Genomic DNA, 17,485 nt, shown 5'->3' with positions numbered 1-17,485 from the left:
GGCAGAGCTGTGAAAGTGAAAGGGAAAGTGCTTTTTTGACGTGCCATAACCTGCCATTGAGCCCTATTATAAATTTAAAAGCACTATATTTCTAAAACTATGAAACATTTCAAAGATTCCTTTTCAGGCAAACATGTCCACCGTAAGATGAACCTAAATAGGTTGGAATGGTATTGCCATTGAGAATGCATTGGGCGTTTAAGTTAAATAAGTCAGAAACTACAAAACATTTCAAAGTCAAAACTTCCAGCATGTGTGTAGCGGACCCGGCCAATAAGGTTGAAGACTGACTGATGATTTTAAGTTGCTTTATTAGTGAATCAACGTAGAACTAAAAGAAAAGAAAAACATAATATGCATCATAAATCAGACAATAATCAATAAACGACATATATAAGCACAAGCTGTTCACTTAAACCATATTTACATAACCAATAAAATCCATACAGTGCAGATATCAAACTCAGTATGAAAACAATAAAACTCAAAGAATGTAACACAAGACCATCGGACCATAATAAACAAAAGATTTTCACCTTGTCCCCTTTCCAGCTGGGTGCTAATTGTTGAGTCAGTGTGTCCATGGTTTGTTCCAATTCTCCTTTATGTTTGTACGTTCCATTGCCTTTACTTTGGCTCCTTTCCATCCATAATCAACAAATGTTTGTCCTTGTGTCTCTGATGCTCAACCATGGAGGACTGTTTTAAACCAGTCTCCACCACCACAGCTGAGCTACCTGGGTTCCAATCACCAATTATCCTTAACTAGACCCATGTCAAATTAAAGGGCCAGCATGTCAACGCTTCCTGAACATCACAATAAAAAGGTAGACTGCAGGTCCGTTACACTCCCACCAAAAATCATAGTGAATTTAAAAACTTGGTATAAAACACAATGATTTTTCTTCCAAATTAGGTAACCCCAAAAGTCTCAAAATTGAAGGTAGGTATAGACGGTACAATTCATCTCCCACCATGAGGAGCCCTCCCACCTCCAACTGTGACATCCTCAACATTGACCTTCTTGACCATAGTGTCCTGATCATGCTTGCACCTTTCATCCTTGAGTTTCCCTTTGGCATGGTTACATTTCTCCGAAGCCTGTTGATTATTCCCGGTGTTAAACCAAGTCTATCCTTAAAGGGTACTGGCATCTTATGGCCTTGACTGGTTTTCGACTGTAAGTTTTCAGACAGTGTGTTGGGGGAGACCTCTTGAGATCCAGCTTTGCCTTCCATGACACCATCTTTGAAGTTGAACTCTAAAACGTGAATTGTTTCCATAGGGGTGGATGGGGGCAGTTCCTTGATGGGAATGTGGTGGCTTTCCCCCCCGACCTGCATGAGGCAAGAGACTTCTGGTTCTGGGCCTACGCCCTATGCCCAGTTGAAAACCTTGTGTGAATCTGCTGCGACAGTGGAGTGGTAGCTCCTTATGGGATTCGGACTGGGAGACACCTTTTCTCTGGGCATGCGAGTTTGGGCTGGTTTGTAGTCATCAGCCTGGATGACTGCATCTTCCTGCTGCTCCATTTCACCCTTCTGAGCCTCCAGAGCACTGGTCCTCTGGCTCCTGTGCGGCAGCCTGGAGCTTCCTCTGCTGCTCCCGTTCCTGTGCGGCAGCCTGGCGTAAGCAGCTTAGCTTACTGTGGGTTTAATTATAAAAAGTGTGAATGGAGTTTCTAGGCGAAAGTTACTTTTTGACGTGCCATATAGCTGCCATTGAGCCCCATTATAAACGTATCAAATTTGAAAGCACTATATTTCTAAAACTATGAAACATTTCAAAGATTCCTTTTCAGGCAAACATGTCCACCGTAAGATGAACCTAAATAGGTTGGAATGGGGTTTCTAGGTGTAAGTATGTAGGACTAGTAGCATGCCAATATTCAGGCAAACATGTAATGTCCACCGTAAGATGAACCTAAATAGGTTTGAATGGGGTTTCTAGGTGTAGGTCAGCTGCCTGCCACATCAGCGTATGACATGACGGGTCTTGCAAACACTGTATACACCCAGCATATTAACCCCTTGAGGATATGTATGCGCCCTTGAGCATAGCATAAAGCCACTCGCTCGAGTATATCTGACTGAACTAACTCAGCAAGCTATGTCTCATAAATCATATACAACATACAAATCATGTATACTTTAAACAAATTGTATTTGTTTTAGTTTTTTCACGTTCGCGGTTCGTTTCCGGTCAATCGATTCATATTATTCCTGCACAGAACTTTTGTCAACACCTGTCTAGATGTGATTTATAAATACAAATTAATAATAATAATTATCTATCAATTTTGTTCTGCTGTGACACTTAAAAAACATGCCTTCTTCTCACATATGGCCTTGATAAACATGAGATCCTGTGAGTTCACCCTAAAAAACAGTGTTATATAATCATGAGTCATGCCATACATAATACTTATGGGTTGTGGACTGGATGTGGTGCCACAAAAACAAAGTTGGAACAAGTTAGGAGGGGTGGGTAGCAGTGTTGTTTTCGTCGACTAAAACTAAGGCGAAAAATGTTCGTCGACTACCGTTTTCCACTGACAAAAACTAAATGAAAAAAAGCTATGATGACTAAAACTAAGACTAAATATACTGACAATTTCGTCGACAAATAAAAACTAGACTAAAATGTTAGGAAGGGACTAGTGGACAAGAGATCCACAATAAGTCATTTTACTCTTGGTTGCATGCTGAAAATAGCTGATCTACAAGCTCACAACGCGTCGCGTTGCGACACGTTGGCTATACACGTTGGCTATTTTCAGCAAGTGTAAAAACACACATTACGACGGCATCAAGGCCCACCAAAACACATTTTAGTCGACTAAATCACCTGTAGATTTAGTCGATAGCTGATCTACAAGCTCACAACGCGTCGCGTTGCGACACGTTGGCTATACACGTTGGCTATTTTCAGCAAGTGTAAAAACACACATTACGACGGCATCAAGGCCCACCAAAACACATTTTAGTCGACTAAATCACCTGTAGATTTAGTCGACTAAAATCTTATGACATTTAGTCGACTAAAACTAGACTAACACTAAGACATTTCCAGGTGACTAAAATGTGACTAAAACTAAATTAAGTTTCAGTCCAAAGACTATGACTAAACTAAAATCGAAATTTGCTGCCAAAAACAACACTGGTGGGTAGGGGCCCTGGGGTGGGGAGCTATATACCGGCCTGCCCTACAGTACACTCAAGACCCAAAAGAGAAATTTGATATTTGCCCAGGACCCAAACTAGTGAACATAGAAGATCTAGAGCTTGCAGATCGGCTATTTTCACTACATCTTAAACATTTGTTTTCTGATTTATGGAATTACTTTGATATTTATTTTATTTCTCCATTACTGAAATCATGGGGAAAAGAAATGCTTTTTTGGGAATGTTTCTTGAAAAACAAACAAACATAGGGAACAACAAAATAAAGGGACCCATAAAAGTTGGAAACAGTGTTCTACAAGGTAAAAATCAGTTAACTTCTTCTGTTTACACTTGCAATAAATGGTTAATGGTCAATCTGAGCTGAAGAGTCTTAATGAACTGACAGGACTTCATTTGGAAAGAAACATGCATTTCAACTCTATATGGGTATGATTTCCCAGACATTATGGACTGTGAGTTACATAAAATGTCAAGGTTAGAAACATCAACTCCATAGAATTTGCTGATCATTATTTCCCAAAGTCCACACCCATGAACTGTGTTCATCTGGACGATTTCGACATGCAGCCCCCTCTGAAACACAGTTACATAAGTTTATGGTGTGGGATTTCAAGATCTTGACCCTGACCCTAACCACATGGGTCACATGCAAGCTGAGGAAAGTGCCGTTTGCATTTCATAAAACTATTTTTCATTTGTGTAATTATACAATTGACTAAACTCATTATGATGATGACAATGATGCTAATAATAATAATAATAATAGTAATAATAATAAATAAATGGCAGGATCATTTACTTACATAGGAGCCACACATTGGACTTGAAACCAGTGTCAAACTAACAACCAATGTGAGGTCTTTTAAACAGCAGACAAAGGCATGGCTATTCGAAAAGGTTCCCCTATAGAGGAATATTAGATATGGGTGCACTTGTTTTACGTTGGTACTGTATACGTTAATGTCATGTTTGTATTGTAAATAATGTATTTTTAAATTATTCATCTGTTGAATGTGAGAGGACCTCAATGGACACTAGAAAAAGTGCCCCTCAGGTTGTGGCCTCCTGGTGGCGCTAATAGGCCAATGTGAAAAGGGTGCCATTTGTTCTTACACCATTGATGGCAATTGGATGATGTGAGGCATTTTGTTCCAAAAATGTGTTTAGCAAAAATCCACCTGTTCGTGGCGCTATATTCCTCAGCCTAGTAGGAAAGTCTGTGAAAGATTTCACGTAAATTGCACGCTGCGTTCATAATTTGAGGTTTTTTGTTTCAAAAGGGCCAATCATGCAAACTTTGAAAGCCAATGTTGGCCAATTAGGATGGAATATGAAATATCGGACAGCTCCATCTTGAACACATGACTATAGATATAGTGTGTAACGATTTGTGGGATTTCTGGACAGAATCTGGAGGAGTAATATAAAAGTCAGCCTCCTGGTGGCGCTATAAAAGTCGGCCTCCTGGTGGCGCTATAATAGGTCGTTCTGGAAGTTTTGGGGCAGAGGTTCATCGTTTGCGGGAGTGCAAAACATACTCTCTACCCATGCCTTCGGCCTGGTGGAGACAATAAGTCCCTGGACTTTCTTGTGTAATCCTCAAAATTCTGTAGCCATGTGGGTTTTTAATGCTTTTCAAATAATTCAACTCAAAATCTAAATTCTCAGGTGTATACCTTTATTTTCTTACACAAATCTAGAGCTCATGACCTTACACGTTGATTGGCTTAAATAGCTTTTTTACATAAATGTTAAAATAAAAATAAGACATGTTCAACATGACAAGATATCATCATATATGCATTTAAATGTGTATTGCATTACAAAGTGTATTACATAAGAAAGAGTCTGTTTGTAAAATTGTACATGAAGATGGCTAACAGACCACTCAAAACCGATAACTACAGTAATACAAACATCTAAATACACTGATTTCATTGAGCAGATAAAGATACAGCATGCATTCACTGTAGAATGTATTCATTCATTGTCCGGAATACCAAAAAATAAACTAACAATGACTTGTTATTGCATGCATGGTCTATGATGGTTCTGTTATTATTATTTGGACTGATAAACTGTCACACATCCAAAAACATAAAAATTAAAATTAAAACATAGGTTATCATAAGTTGGCCGTACAAAATATAAATATAAGCTTTGTATAATATATAATATAAGCTATTCCCACCAAAATTTACAGTGACACGGATGGACCACCATATACATCATGATATGTCTTGTTTCTTCAGTGTTCAATACATTAACATATTTAGTTCTCTTCCTTACAACCCCTCACATATCCCTAAACTCAAGAGAGGTGGCACCAGGCACTGATCTGAAATCATCTAAAACTTTTCCTGATTCTATCCTATTTTCTTTTTTCTATTATTTATAACTGATTCCAAATCAATGTCAATATGAGGACCTCTGCCTTCATTGTTCCCTACACTCTCTATCTCTCTCTCTCTCTCTCGTTATCTCTATCCCTCTGAGTCCATCTCTGTCTCTCCTAAGTACATCCATAGGTCTTCTTACTTTGGTCCAGTTCTGCCATTGTTCCTGCCGGCCATCATTGGTCCAGCTCATTGCTGTCTAAAGTGCAGGGTCGGTAGTGACGCTGGCAGAACTCTCTGATCCGTACGCACGCCTCGACCATCATCTCCTCTGGCACCGTTACCACAATGCGGAAGTAGTTTGGATATTCGAAAGCCTGGCAGAGAGAAAGGGATTGTTAGTAACGACATGCTGCATAGACATTCAGAAAGACACAGTGGGTGGGTGGATGGGTGGATGGATGGATGAATGGATGGATAGGTGTTTGGATGTATTGGCATCCTACCGAAGCAGGCAGACAAAAGACAGACTGCTCCGTCACCAGGCGCTCGGTGAAATCCACATCGTTTTTAAATTCTGGAAAGTGACTCATATCAATCCCAACCTGGAAGAAGTGAAAACACACACACACACACACACACACACACACACACACACACAATACGTTATGTGCTGTGTGAAGTACTTTGTAAAAGTAATTTATTTTTGAAAAGTGCCATTACGTGAGCATGTTTCTTGGTGTACTGACCATGAGGTACATAGCTCCGGAAGGCATCACAGGAGTAAGGCCGGGTACAGTGGACAGTTCGTTGAAACAGATCTCTGAGTTGGACTGAGGGAGAAGAAGATTATCAAAATGAACAAAGCTTTGCTACACTGTAGGTTCTGTACACAGACTTACTTGCCTTTACTTGTCCTACTGACCTTGAGAAAGCTGATGGTCTTGTTGTAGAAGCTGCTGGGTGTGTTGTTTAAGATGCCCTCTAGCGCCCCCTGGACAATGGTGCAGGCTCCTAGAATCCGCTGGCTCAGTTTCACTAGACCTTGGCGGATCTGGAAAGGAGAAACAGCGACATACAAGCCGAATTGCAAGCGATTATTTGGGTGGCAGTGTTTCAAGAAGCAGGGGGGTCCCCTGGGTGGCAGTGTTGTCATGTTTTATTTAGAGATGCCTATGAAGAGTGACAGGAAGATAGAAGAGTGAGTCACAATTGAACAAGGAATGTTTCTGTGTCTATGCATGCGTGCGTGGACTGATGCCATGTCGCTGTTTGTCAGAATAAAGCGGTTCCACGTACAGGTGCAAGTGCAACTCAGGTTGGTTTCACTAAGAATAAGTGGTAAAAAGCCTGAGAACATACCTTAGAGCCAAACACTCCATTCCTGTCATGAATGAGAATCCATCCCATCCTCCAGCCTGGGACGACCCAGCGTTTAGCCAGTCCGCCACAGGAAAGGATGGGCACGTCAGTGCTGAGTGATGCCAAGGAATGAGAACTGCAGCCTGGGAAAACCTGGCAAGAAGGAGACAAGGATCAGGAACAGTGTCAGTCTACTTTACAGTATGTGGATTGTGCGGTTGTTTGCCTCTAGCCGACCTCTCAGACATGGGATGCATTGCTAGCTGAACGTCATGAAGTCAAACCATCCGAAACTACTTTTACGAAACTAAAGTCAAAGACAGCGAGTGCTGCTGGTGATACGAACGGGTAACGACGCGGCCAACGGGATGCTAGCTGAACGGCCATGAAGTCAAACCATCCGACACTACTTTGATGAAACTTGAACCCGCCGCCATACTAATTTGAGCATAGCAGTGCAGCGCATCTAAACAGTGCGTAGACCTGCGCACATCCGCTGATTTAATTGGTAACATAGCACATTTGAGTCTCAGTAGAGTCACTGTACCCGCGGATCCCCATGCAGACTACTGCGGACCCCCGCGCCGACCTCCGCAGGGACCCCCGCTGTACCCGCGGACCCCCGCAATTCTGACACATATGAGAGATGTTCTTTAATACCTGCCAAGCCAATGCCAACACTACAACCGGTCCTTTGGTTCCATTTGTAGTAGGCACACACACATAAATACAGATAGACAGATATTTACATTTCATAGCACAACTCTGGAGATATAAGGCAGCAGCTGGTAATTCATTGATAATTGATCAATTTTGTTTTCTATAGCACCTTAACTAATGTTCAAACTAATTTCACCCACTTCTTCTTTAGTTGTGCAAACCTGGGAGGTGACAATAAAGCTGATTCTGAGGAACTCCAAAGACCCAGAGGAAGCAAAACACATAACAGAAGATAAATAAATCCAGCACCAGAGTCCAGCACCTAAATCATCTATGCACAGTTGTGATGATCAGGCTACGTTTGTTCGATATACTAACAGTAACAGTCCGACAGGCATTAGTCTGACAACACCGTCACTCCCGACATACGCGGCCGGTTACAACTAACCCGTGGCAGGTTAAAACTAACCTGTGAGCTTAGGTTTGGGTTTTGGGTAGGGTGTCGGACTCATGACTGTAGGACTATAGGACCAAACACATGCACCCATGAGGACGGAGTGACCTAAAGCTGTGTCTAAACACCTTCATCAAGGTGTTATTCTTCTTTCTTTTTTAACCCGATCCTTACTTTGTATACAATACTAGTATTAATGCAATACAATGCCAGCTGCATTTATTTATTTAACTCAATATGTTATTTAAAAAAAATGAAATTAAAATGTGCACTTGTGACATGGATCGGTGTGATACATCGATGAAAACAAAAGAAGAGAGCGCACAGTGGAGAAGTGGAGAGCTGCTGCCTAAACTATAGTAAGCTGGCTTCAATTAAGTCCAGAACCGCCCCACCTCCTATTGGCTGATTTGAATGACACTGCAAAAAAAAAAAAAAATCTACAAACAGAGCAATTTTTGCTTCTGGTCGGTGGTCCGATGTGATCCGATGTGATCTCCTCCCCTAAACCAGAGGGCCTTCTAGGGGGGGGGATAGAATAGGGGTTTGTTAAACTTTTTCTCTTTTTCCCTTGCTGTGTCTCAACTGGGTTCTTAATGCAACCCAGAGCCATTGTGGCCTCTCAATGTGCCGCCTCCCCCCACACGCCCACCTCCCGCCTCTCTGTAGCGGCGGTCACATCTGCGTAAATTGCAAACACATGCAAGTAAAAAAGTGCATAGTCATGCTCGTGACTATGTGTGTTTCATGGGCAAATATATGTTATGCCTTGCTGTAAACCAAATCGCCCCACGGGGACAAACAAATAAATGAACCTGAACCTGAAATATTGTCAAGAATGCAGAGTTGTAGACAAACCAAACCCCTGTGCACTGACCAACACCAAATCTGGACTTTTCCACTTACTCCCACTCTCATAAATGAAAGTTAAAACTATTCAACATTAATTTGATGGATAACTATTGCTGACATTCTTTATACAGTAATTATTTTCTTTTACCCGTCTAGCTATTTTACCTACCTCCTTACTAGTAGGCTACCTACCATTATTTCAAGCAGTGATGTAGTCTACCGTTATACGCTATATATACGTAGCAAGTGTATACCGTCTGCTAATCATTTCATCCATTGACCACGTGCAAGTGTATAGCCTATAAGTGTGCATGTTGCGCAGGGAATAATTATGGTATACCGTCTGAAAAGACCTAGGCTACGCTATAGCACTGCTTTCAACACTAACAACACATTGGGAGTAATTAGGAGTCTTGCTGAAGGGCACTTTGACGCTAACTTTGGCGGAGCCCAGGATGAGAACTGGGAACCTCACGGTTACCATTCAGCAGCTCTACCAGCCACTCTACCCCTGAGCCACATGTCCTGGTTGACCCATATCCCACTCTCATGCACTCACCAGTCACCAGACATTGCCCCTAATCCTCCCTGTGCTGACCCTCCTCTCTGGGTCGTATGCCCAAGCTGACACCACCGAACCAAGCCCCAACCTCCCCTGCCAGTTTGGGAAAGAATGTGCCTCGCTGGTATTACGGGAGGTTCAATTGTAGACAGACAGCCAAGCCGACCTGCCAACCTGTAACATAGTGTGATTCCTTCCAACCCCCCTACCTTCCATGAACTGAGTACATGAGGAGGACCCCAATAGAAACAAGCCGAAAGGTTTTCTTGGATTCATCCTTTTAGCAAAACATGTATTGTACTGTACTTCCCTGTGCTTATCCATGCAAATTGTCAATAAAGTAAGTATTCAATCAATTAAAAATGCATGTGTGTGCCGTGTGTGTGAGCGTGTGTGTGTGTGTGTGTGTGTGTGTGTGTGTGTGTGTGTGCGTGCGTGCGTGCGTGTGGGCGGGCGGGCGTGTGTGCATGCGTGCGTGCGTGTGTGCGTGCGTGCGCGTGTACTTACCATATCACCATAGATCTCATCTGCCAGAATTGGAACGCAGTGCCGGGAGGCCACTGGGAAAAAGCAAGCATCACAATAACCACACAGTATTGGAAAGGCTAAATGAGATATGAGACAATGCAGATTAAATACTGACCTCTGAGTATGTTCTGCAGGTGTTCTTTGCTGAAGACAGATCCACAGGGGTTGGAGGGGTTGGTGATGATCACACAGGACGTCCTCTCGTCAATCAAGCTCTCCATTTGCTGAAGGTCGACCTCCCAAATCTTCTCTGGCTGCAAAAAGAGGGAGTGTTTAAAGCCTTTATGATTCGAGAACAAAGTGTCGCCAAACATGTCAACATGTCGGGAAGAAAATAATTTTTTCAACATCATAAAGTATGAAAGTGTTTGTTGAGCCATCTGTGCACAAGTCAGGCATAAGATGTAAGATCCCACTGTGTCATCCCATACTTCCTCAGAGAAGGTCAAACCATGTTGCCTATACCCAGGGCTGCGTTATTCATCTGCAGAAGTGAAAGTGGTTTTGGAGGTGTGCTCTACAGAAGCCCCTCAACATGCTATTTCAATTTGGGTATGATGCGTAATACTGCCTTTTTGTTTTCTTTTTTAAATAGACCCTGTCCACACATGTTTGACGGCAAAAACAATATGACATGACTCACAAGTTTATTTGTGCTTAATTTGGTGGGGGGAAGAAATCATGTTTCCACAGCAAACAGTGACATTTGTAGTATTTGTGGTGGTGCCCTCTGTGGGTGGAAGTTAAATAACTTTCATCTTGTGTTAGACGCCCCTCAACGTGATTGCAATATGGGTTAGATAAGATGCTGTTCATGAATTGTGACACAGTTTGGAAGACAATTATAGCCATATATCTGAATGTAACGTGAAAACATTTTGAAGAAGACTCAAAATAGAGTTGTGTTCTTTACCTATAAAGGAAGTTGCGCTATGACTCAAGGCATCCATGGGAAAAACAACATAAGGTTCAAGGCCTGTTATGGCACCACCATGAGGGCAATTTGAAAGATTTGGTAAGTGGAAGGAAGGTGGATTTGAAGCGGTGTCGAAGATTAGCTGCTCACAGACAGGCAAAAACATAATCTCCTGACTCCGGCCAAGTTTCGGACTTGCAGAGATTTAATAGAATACTAATATATGCGGCAGACTGGGGCAGACCGAGGCGCAGTTGGAGGAAACACATCGACTCACTGGCCTTGGAAGGTCTCGGGATCCCCAGGAGGAAGTCACTAATGTTGCTCTGGAGAGGGAAGTCTGGAACACTCTGGTGGAGCTGTTGCCCCCGCGACCCGACTACGGATAAGCAGTTCGAGATGGATGGATGGATGGACTATATATGATATGTATTATGATAACTCACCAGCAGGTCATAGAGTTTGACATTGATGCCCAGGGACACTGCTAGGGTCTTGTATAGGGAGAAGCCTGGGCAGGGAACCAGGATGTTGTCCCCAGGGTTACATAGGACACTGATGACCAGATCAATGGCCTGACTGCACCCGCTGGTGAGAATCACATCCTATACAGGGACAGTAGACAGGGTGAGAATCACATCCTATACAGGGACAGGGACAGACAGGGAGAGAAGGGATTAAGAGACAGAACTGTGACAAGGAAAAGGTTGAGACACACTTTTAACCAGTGGTGGAAAAAGTACTTACATGTTTTACTTAAGTAAAAGTATCAATACTGCAATGCGACCACAGGTCGCATTTACTATGAAATCGTACATTCAGTCAGTCAGTCAGTCAGTCAGTCATCACTCAAAATCCCCATACATGGGAAAGCCCCCATATATGGTGCACAGGATGGAGATCCCTGATGTCAACAATATTGGCCAGCAACGCTTCATTTGACCTCAAACCTCAAACCCTTAGATCTCCATATATGGATATATGCCAGAACCTGTTCTGACATTCCAAATGTCCAACCTTGGCTGCAGGTAATCCAGTCTGGCAGTGTGCCGCGGGCTCAACTCCCGATCCCGACGGCCTTTACTGCTAATGTCACTCCCCCATCTCTCTCCCCAGTCAGCCTACTGTCTGTCCCTCTATAAAAAATAAAAATAAAAATAAAGGCGGAAGCCGCAATTTTTTTTTTTTTTTTAAATAAAGTCTGCAGTGTTTTATGTTGTAACGTGATTGTGTGTTATGTATTCCAATGTACGGTGGGCGATTTTAGCAGGTTTGATGCAAAAATAAGATAGAACTAATGAATTCATCCATTCATCCATTATGAGGGGAATTTACCGTTGCCTCCAGAGGGGCCTCGGGGGAGCTGTAGAAGTTTGCCACCGCCTCTCTGCTTTTCTGATAACCTGACAAATGAAATGAGGCGGTATTAATTCCAAAAGCTTAATAAATCTAATACGGTAATCGCTTACAATTTAGGCAATTCACATAATTGGCGCATTTAAAATGTGAGTGTATCAAAGATGAACTGAGAGGAAGAGGGGAAAGGAGGCACGTGAGCGAGAGAGAGAGAGAGAGAGAGAGAGAGAGAGAGAGAGAGAGAGAGAGACAGAGGAGGGGGGAGAGTAAACAAGAGAGCAAGAGACAGCCTACTTTAAATGGGTTATATAACACTTTAGACTGTGTCTGCCTTTATTTCATTTTTTTGGTTTCCTACATTTAGTTTTTATTTATTATAATTTCAAAAAACATTCTAAAAAAATGAATTAAAAGCAAATGTGCACTGTATTGCAAACCAAATGTAGCCGATCTAGATGATGCACAGCTGCGACTTGTTGTAGATCTATTTTGGTGCGTAGCGCTGCCACACAACTAAATAAATCACTCTTATACATGTAGATTCATACTTGTGATGCCATGTATTGCTTTACCAGGAGACTATTCTGCATCTGACATTTCAGTTGCATTTTAAATCAATGAGTTATCTACATTATAGCTACTCGCAAATGATGGTGATTTAAGATCAATATGCATTGAACTATATAGGGCAACCAGTAGACTATAAACAACTAACACCCACTGAGAATTAAAAATGTTGTGTGTTTCTGCATGTGTCTCTATTCTCTCAGTGCAGGTTAAACCTCCAATAAGTAGCACTTGCCTTAGCCTCAACGACCTTTCAGGCTAACACAAAGGCTAAAATATGTAATTTAGATGTTATGTATAGACAGATGCCTGGCATTCTATAGCATTCAATAATGTTTATAGTTTCAATGTATGGATATTCTACTGTTAGACGGATGATGATTATTTCAATGCATTTGCTGTATAAACCTTGTGTTGTTCTTGCTTATTGTAAAATCGCTCTGGATTAAGAGCGTCTGCTAAATGCCTAAATTGTAAATTGTACAACAGCAGTTTTGCTACTATAGGACTCACCGACAGAAGGAGCATATCCATTGAATTTGTGGGTGTCGATGGCATCTTTCATGGCTTGGAGCACCGCGTCATCAGTGGGCAGGTTTCCAAACACAGTGGGGTCCCCTGCATGCACAAGGAAAATAATATACAACAGTATAGGCCAGGGTCAGTAATAATATATACAGTCTGCTGTCAGCAGTGAAACAAGCTAACAAACGAACTGAGATAAGCTGCCATAAGACTATGTATAATTTCTGTTGTACAAATTAGCCATTGAAGTACATTTCTGAGGCATCTTCACAAAATATGATAATTTATAGGACTATAGGAGGCCACAGAAGATATTCTAAAAGTAGTGTACTGCTTAATAATATATTCCAATAATCAGTGGTGGAAAGTAACTAATTACATGTAGCCTACTTACTTGTACTGTATCAGTTGAATTTTGAGGTACTTTTACTTTACTGGAGTATTTCCAATTGTCAGTAGGTTACTTTTACTTCTACTCCAGTACATTTCAGAGGCAAATATTGTACTTTTACTACACTACAATTATTTTTGAAAACTTTAGAACTAGTTACTTTGTAGATTTCGATTATTATTAAACATACATTAACCACTTCAGCCCTATATACATTTTGGCCATTTGAAAACAGTCGGTCAAGCTCACATTGCGTCGGGATGACACATTGTGAGCTTGTAGGCTTGTATAGCTATCTGCTATATCTTCAAGTTTTTATACATTTGAAAACTTGGGATATTCTGTAATGTATAATGACTTGAGTATAGGTCTACTTTTACTTTTTTATTTGGATGCCAATACTTTTGTATAGGCTACTACTACTCAAGTACATTTTGAATTCTGGACTTTTACTTGTAACAGTATTCTTGCCTTGCAGTATCGATACTTTTAAGTAAAACCTTTGAATATACTGTCTATTTCCACCACCGCCAAATTGCCAATAACACCTGATATATGCACAGATATTCTTCTCACCTATGGAGAGTGCAATCATGGGTTTATCCGGGTGCGGGGTGAGCTTCATCCCATCCACGATGGCTCGGATGGGGTTCAGAGTGTTGTTGGCCATCTCTGACGGTTTGACGTCCCATGTCGCCCTGCGGCTCTTCGGCGCTTTGGCCGGGAACGCGCTGCCGTTCACGTGGACGTGTAGGTGAACGCCGTTCCCATTCAGGCTTTTCCCATTGACCCCAGTCCCATTCAGGTTTCTGGTGTTAACCGCAGCATTATTTCCATGGACTCCTTTACCCTTTATCTGTACCAGGTAAGGCTTGCTGTCCATCTTGGAATTGATGCTGCTGGCTGGTGATGGGGGAATGAAAAGCATGTGTTAATACAATGAATGATGATACACTATTTTGCAGGATTTTACACTGATAAGCTTTGACCATAATTTCTCCCCAAAAGTATACTGCACGAGGACGCATTATGGTGGCATCTCCTTAGGCGTCAATAAAGCATCCAATAACCAATTGGATATTTTAATAAACTCCACATAGCCTATATACACATCACTATCTGCAGTATCTGGTCACATTGTTAAACGCATGCAAGCTAGACCACCACCTGCATGTGATTTAGGCTGTACACACAAACTAGAGCTATACTATTAGAAATGCACGCGTCCCGCAAAACCGATAAAGGGTCGAATTACTCAAAACGATTTCTAGAACACAGGCTGCAGGGAAATGTAGAAAACACAATTAATCAAACAACAGCAGACTATCTATCACTGCATAGGAGAATACAGAATCAGAATGCAATAAAATAACGATACAGTTTCCCCTTTAGGCATCAACTTTATAATGAGTGTAGGCTATATATACTACTGCAACCCTATCAGCACAAAGTTAAATCTACGACATCCAAAAACATTGTTTTTTGAATTGTCCTAATTAGCAGTGGCAATATAAAAGTAGCATATATACTGCAACAATCCTTATAATAAAATATAGGGAAAAGAATATTGTAAATACCTTTAAAACAAAATCCAAATTACAAATATAGTAGATATGCAAGTAAAACACGATACTGGACAGTAAATGAACAGGAATGACTTAATGAGCGGGATTTATAACAAGCTCCCCAAAAATGGGTGTTGAACCAGGCCAATATTTCTATTGGTGGAAATCGAGGGCTGTGCCATACTCCCATACACCCCTGTTACATCACTCCCCAAAACGCATTAAGCATGGCTTTGGTTTCAACCAGACAGAGATGTCATGCAGTTAAATGTAAACACTAAACAGTGTGTCCCTCGGGGATTTGGGATCCCGGCGTCTTCGTGCGTAATGCGCCAAGATGAAGGACGCGCGTTGCGCATCCGTTCTAAGACGTTACTTATTCATATGACCGCTGTGACGTACCTATGTGGAAACATATTACCGGTATTCTCCTATTTTCAGTGTCCTAGACTGTTATGGACTATATGTTCACGACTCACGTGTCAAATAGATGTTTTTGACAGACCTAAAATGCTTGGCAGAAAATCACGACGAGGGTAACACCGTATGCTGCCCCTGAAAGCCCGCATAGATCTACCTGTATATTTGCTCTGATCTTCAAGAGGAGCATATGCTGTGTTCAAAGACAAATGGCAAATCCAAAGTTACTTCTCCACAAACATTGAGTAGGCTATAGAGATTCTTGGCCTTTCTCGCCAATGCTTGCAGTAAAGTTGCAGACACAAACAACCACAGGCTGTTTTCCATGTGGCATGAGCGCTTGCATCTCATATCATATTGTACATACAGTACAACTCTGATACAGTAGTAGACAATTATCATGTCATGCAGGTTATCAATATGCTTATGCATGTGTCAGTCAGGCAGCAGCATGAGGCCATGTCATAACAATTTGCATGATGCCAATTTCACTATAGGCTAAAGCCCATGGTTCCTTCTGGCCCAAATGATAGGCTAATACAGCAGGTGTTTGTTGGTTTTTATTTGCTGTTGTGTTGACAGACACAGTTCCAAGAGTAGGCCTATCTATGAATAATACATGGTAAGAACAAGGGCACAGGTTGTGTTGCTCCAATTTGCTGCCCTTGGTATACTGGTATACAGCACAATGAACTTTATGTAGGCCTACTGAATCTACCAAACAGTTACAGCGTTCCAGTGATCCTCTAAATAAACAAATATTAATAACAAACAACAGGTTTTGCAATGATCAACACACACACACGCACACACACACACACACACACACACACACGTCACACACATACACACGCACCCACCCATGGAACTTTGTACCAACCATCAAACCAGGACTTTAACCATAGTGTTCCCAAAATGTTTGCGGATAAATTACAAAAGTGCTGCTATACACACACTACATAAATTATCTATATTGATGAAATGAAACACATATTTTACTTTATTGGTCCATTGGTCTTTACACCACACAGACTGGAGTTTACATGAATGTCCTCATTTTACCTTCAACATGACAACATGACATGTCTTACATCCTTATCCAAAAGTAGCGTGTGTGTGTGTGTGTGTGTGTGTGTGTGTGTGTGTGTGTGTGTGTGTGTGTGTGTGTGTAAACAGAGTAGAGAGGGACAGTGGCACCGCTGACCTAAGTGATGATGACCTTGTCTTCCGTTATACATAACTGTCTGACAACAGTGGTGGAAAAAGTACTCACAATCTTTACTTATGTAAAAGTATCAAATATCAATACTTCTGTTGTCTTGCGCCCAAGAAAGGACACTCCCATAGTGAATCACCGAGTGTTAGACTTTAATATGACTAGAAACTAAAGTTTTCAAATAAATGTATAGTGGAGTAAAAGTCCGATATTTGGATCTGAGATATCATGGGGGGGGGGGGGGAGTACAGTACTTAAGTAAATGTACTTAGTTACTTTCCACCACTGGTGCAGCATCATGCCACATGACGTCCCACAGCATACATACATCTGTCACTGATGTAATCTGTTGACCTTCGGGTCATTCTCCGTCCGTCACTGGCTGACTTCAAGAGAGAGGCATGTGATTGGCTTGGGGGAAAACCGTCTGGATGCAAATGACCAAATACAGAGCAGGCCCATAGGCTCCCATAAAGGTGTGCTCTATGTAGAGGGAGGTCCCACTTTGTTTTTACTGGACTGTATAGTTAGTTGGCACACTTGTACGTGCAGTGGTTCTTGGACCCCCAGGTCCCCACATTATTTTTAAG

The 17,485-nt window shown here is 41.7% G+C and overlaps 2 protein-coding genes across 2 annotated transcripts in view; one reads left to right on the top strand and one right to left on the bottom strand.

The window, feature by feature from the left end:
• Nucleotides 1-17,485, top strand: part of hsd17b12a (hydroxysteroid (17-beta) dehydrogenase 12a) — a 344,773-nt gene that overhangs the window by 278,051 nt on the left and 49,237 nt on the right. The gene's annotated exons all lie outside the window — the stretch shown is intronic.
• On the bottom strand, nucleotides 4,853-15,358 carry tat (tyrosine aminotransferase). The gene is made up of 12 exons (XM_083764201.1): nucleotides 15,272-15,358; nucleotides 14,271-14,597; nucleotides 13,292-13,396; nucleotides 12,191-12,258; nucleotides 11,302-11,460; nucleotides 10,055-10,193; nucleotides 9,919-9,971; nucleotides 6,884-7,036; nucleotides 6,447-6,575; nucleotides 6,271-6,354; nucleotides 6,028-6,126; nucleotides 4,853-5,898 (listed from the first exon to the last, which is right to left on the bottom strand). Exons 2-12 carry the CDS (start codon nucleotides 14,575-14,577, stop codon nucleotides 5,758-5,760), a joined length of 1,437 nt encoding a protein of 478 aa, XP_083620327.1. The 5' UTR covers nucleotides 14,578-14,597; nucleotides 15,272-15,358; the 3' UTR covers nucleotides 4,853-5,757.

Source organism: Protomyctophum parallelum, assembly GCF_964188405.1.
Source record: "Protomyctophum parallelum genome assembly, chromosome: 4".
NCBI lineage: Eukaryota > Metazoa > Chordata > Actinopteri > Myctophiformes > Myctophidae > Protomyctophum > Protomyctophum parallelum.
This window is presented reverse-complemented; position numbering and strand designations above follow the sequence as displayed.

Bases quoted from the DNA above. Each gene is read 5' to 3' on its own strand.
- tat (XM_083764201.1), bottom strand. From the start codon at position 14,577: ATGGACAGCAAGCCTTACCTGGTACAGATAAAGGGTAAAGGAGTCCAT. The intron at 6,127-6,270 runs GTCAGTACACCA...CACTTCTTCCAG, and splicing joins CCGGAGCTATGTACCTCATG to GTTGGGATTGATATGAGTCA. The intron at 5,899-6,027 runs GTAGGATGCCAA...TCTCTCTGCCAG, and splicing joins TCTTTTGTCTGCCTGCTTCG to GCTTTCGAATATCCAAACTA.